Raw genomic sequence first — 2,340 nt, forward strand, 5'->3', positions numbered from 1 at the left:
CTGTGCGGGGCAGGCAGCCCCAGGGCTCTCAGCCTGTCCGGGCACAGAGATGCTCCACCCCCACCAGCATCTCCAGAACCTCCACTGGGCTCTCTCCAGTAGCTCCTCGTCTCTCTTGACCTGAGCAGCCCAGACCTGGACCCACAAGTCCATTGGTGGCCCCACCAGGGCAGAGCAGAAGGGCAGAACCTCCTTCAACCTGCTGCCCACACTTCTTCCTGCACCCCAGGAGACCTTCTAGGCCTCGAGGTCCCACAGCTGGCTCATGGGCAACCTGGTGTCCAGCAGCACTGCCACCTGCCCTGCTCCACAGGGTTCCTCCTCCCCAGGACCTCTCATCCTCACTGAACCTCAGGAGGTCCCTCAAGCAGCACCGTGGATCCCAACCCTCCGAGCTCCATCCCTCAACCCAACACTCTCCCCTCGAGCTCCCCAGGAGAACCTTCAGCAGAAGCCGTGGTAGATGCCACCTTCATGTCCCCCAGCCTCCATCAGTGAGCCGAGGAGCTGTACCTGGCAGAAGATCATGGCCTGGCCGATGGTGATGCTGCCGTAGATGTTGCAGAGGGCTTGGTACTTCTCCTGGCAGCTCCTGCAGACGAAGAAGTACTGCCTGATGTTGGTGAGGGTCAGCTCCTCCTCCCGCAGCTTGATGACGATGGGGTTGGAGGTGATCTGGGTGGCGAAGGTCCGCACCCGCTCGCGGAAGGTGGCCGAGAAGAACAGCATCTGACAGTCCTTGGGCAGGGACCTGCAGGGGCCAGAGGGGACATGGTCAGCTCAGGAGAGGCTCTGGAGCTTCAGGAGAAGGGTGGAACCTTGGGGCGTGGACAGAGAAGGGCAACGAAGGTGGGGAAGGGGCTGGAGAAGTTGTGAGGAGCAGCTGAGGGAGCTGGGGGTGCGGAGCCTGGAGCAAAGGAGGCTCAGGGTGAGACCTTCTGGCTCTGCCACCTCCCAGAAGGTTGGGTCTGGGTGGGGGTCGGGTTCTTCTCCCGAGGAACAAGGCACAGGACCCAGAGGCCCCAGCCTGAGGCTGTCCCTGAGGAGCCCCTGGGGGGTGCCAGGCGTGGGCAGCTCTGACCTCTGGATGCGGATGCTCTGGTCGGACAGCCCCTGCGTGTCGATCATGATGTCGGCCTCGTCCAGCACGAAGAGCCTGATCTTCTGCAGGTCCAGCACCTTCATCCTGAAGCACCAGTCCAGCGTGGTGCCCGGCGTGCCGATGACGATCTGCTGCCTGGGCGCCTCGTCCTGCCGGGCTGCCGGAGAGGGACGGTTCCCAAAACGCCCCGGGAGGTCCTGCTCTTCCCACCCCACCCCACCCCAGGCCCTGCTGGTGGCCCCAGGTCCTCAGGGGATGGCCCCAGGAGCTCCAGGCTCACCTCGGCTTCCCCGGATGGCGTAGGCAACCTCCACCTCGGGGCAGAACCTCCCGATGGCCTTGATCACCTGCCCGATCTGCAGGGCCAGCTCGTAGGTGGGGGCCAAGCAGAGGCACTCGAGGGAGAAGAAGACCCGTGAGAGGAGGAACGTCATGGTTGGAAACCAACAGAGCTCTAAAAATAGCCCCCAACCCCCCAAATTTCGGGGTGGGGACGGATCTCCTGAAGGAGATGGCTCCATGCGAGGTGTCAGATCACCCCAACGGGGCCCAAAATCCAGAACTCTGCCCACAGGGAACATCTAGGGGGGGTTGGGTGAAGCCCACCAAGACCCCCAGGCCCCTCCCCGCGTTACCTGGGGGTGCTTCTCCAGGGGGTTCACCCTGCTCAGCATGGCCAAGACGAAAGCCGCCGTCTTCCCCGTCCCCGACTGGCTCTGGGCGATCAGATTTTGGGGTCTAGGAGGTCGGGTGAAGGTGAGAAGCTGAGGAGCAGGAGAAGTGGGGGGGTCACCTGGGCGTGTCTACTCACGGGTAGGCCAGCATGATGGGCAGGGCGGTCTCCTGGATCCGGGAGGGACGGTTGAAGCCCATGCAGTAGATGCCTGTCAGAAGCTCCTTCTTCCTGGAAGGAAAGGTCCCAGGAAGGCCCCGTCTGGAGGGCAGCAGGTGGAAGGTTCTGCTAGGGGTGGGCACTTACAGGGGCAGCTCCTCGAAGCTCTTGACAGAGAAGAGGGGGGAGCTGGGGTCTCGCTGCAGGAACTCCACGTGGTGGCTGGATTCCACCAGGGACGTGCGGATCAGCTTGTTCAAAAACTGGGAAAAGTTGGGGGAAAACCATCATGGAACCCTTGGAGAAGAGCTGGAAGGTCGAGGCTGAGGGTGAAGCTGAGGAACCACCGACCCGTGTCCCTCAGCGCCGCATCTCCACGGCTTGGGATGAGGGGCAGAACCTTGTG

The 2,340-nt window shown here is 62.9% G+C and overlaps 1 protein-coding gene across 1 annotated transcript in view; it reads right to left on the minus strand.

Annotated features, from left to right (window-relative positions):
- Window positions 1–2,188, minus strand: part of LOC103769697 (ATP-dependent RNA helicase DDX25-like) — a gene marked incomplete at its 3' end in the record, with an annotated part of 2,845 nt that extends 657 nt beyond the window's left edge. Inside the window, exons 1-6 of the mRNA XM_008936922.1 lie at window positions 2,082–2,188; window positions 1,914–2,006; window positions 1,738–1,840; window positions 1,383–1,497; window positions 1,082–1,259; window positions 514–751 (exon numbers count right to left, since the gene is read on the minus strand). Of these exons, the coding sequence (XP_008935170.1) occupies window positions 514–751; window positions 1,082–1,259; window positions 1,383–1,497; window positions 1,738–1,840; window positions 1,914–1,975 (696 nt within the window). The remainder of the gene's footprint in view (window positions 1–513; window positions 752–1,081; window positions 1,260–1,382; window positions 1,498–1,737; window positions 1,841–1,913; window positions 2,007–2,081) is intronic.
- Between the last annotated feature and the right edge of the window lie 152 nt (window positions 2,189–2,340).

This window comes from Merops nubicus, unplaced genomic scaffold (assembly GCF_000691845.1).
Source record: "Merops nubicus isolate BGI_N331 unplaced genomic scaffold, ASM69184v1 scaffold5573, whole genome shotgun sequence".
Lineage (NCBI taxonomy): Eukaryota > Metazoa > Chordata > Aves > Coraciiformes > Meropidae > Merops > Merops nubicus.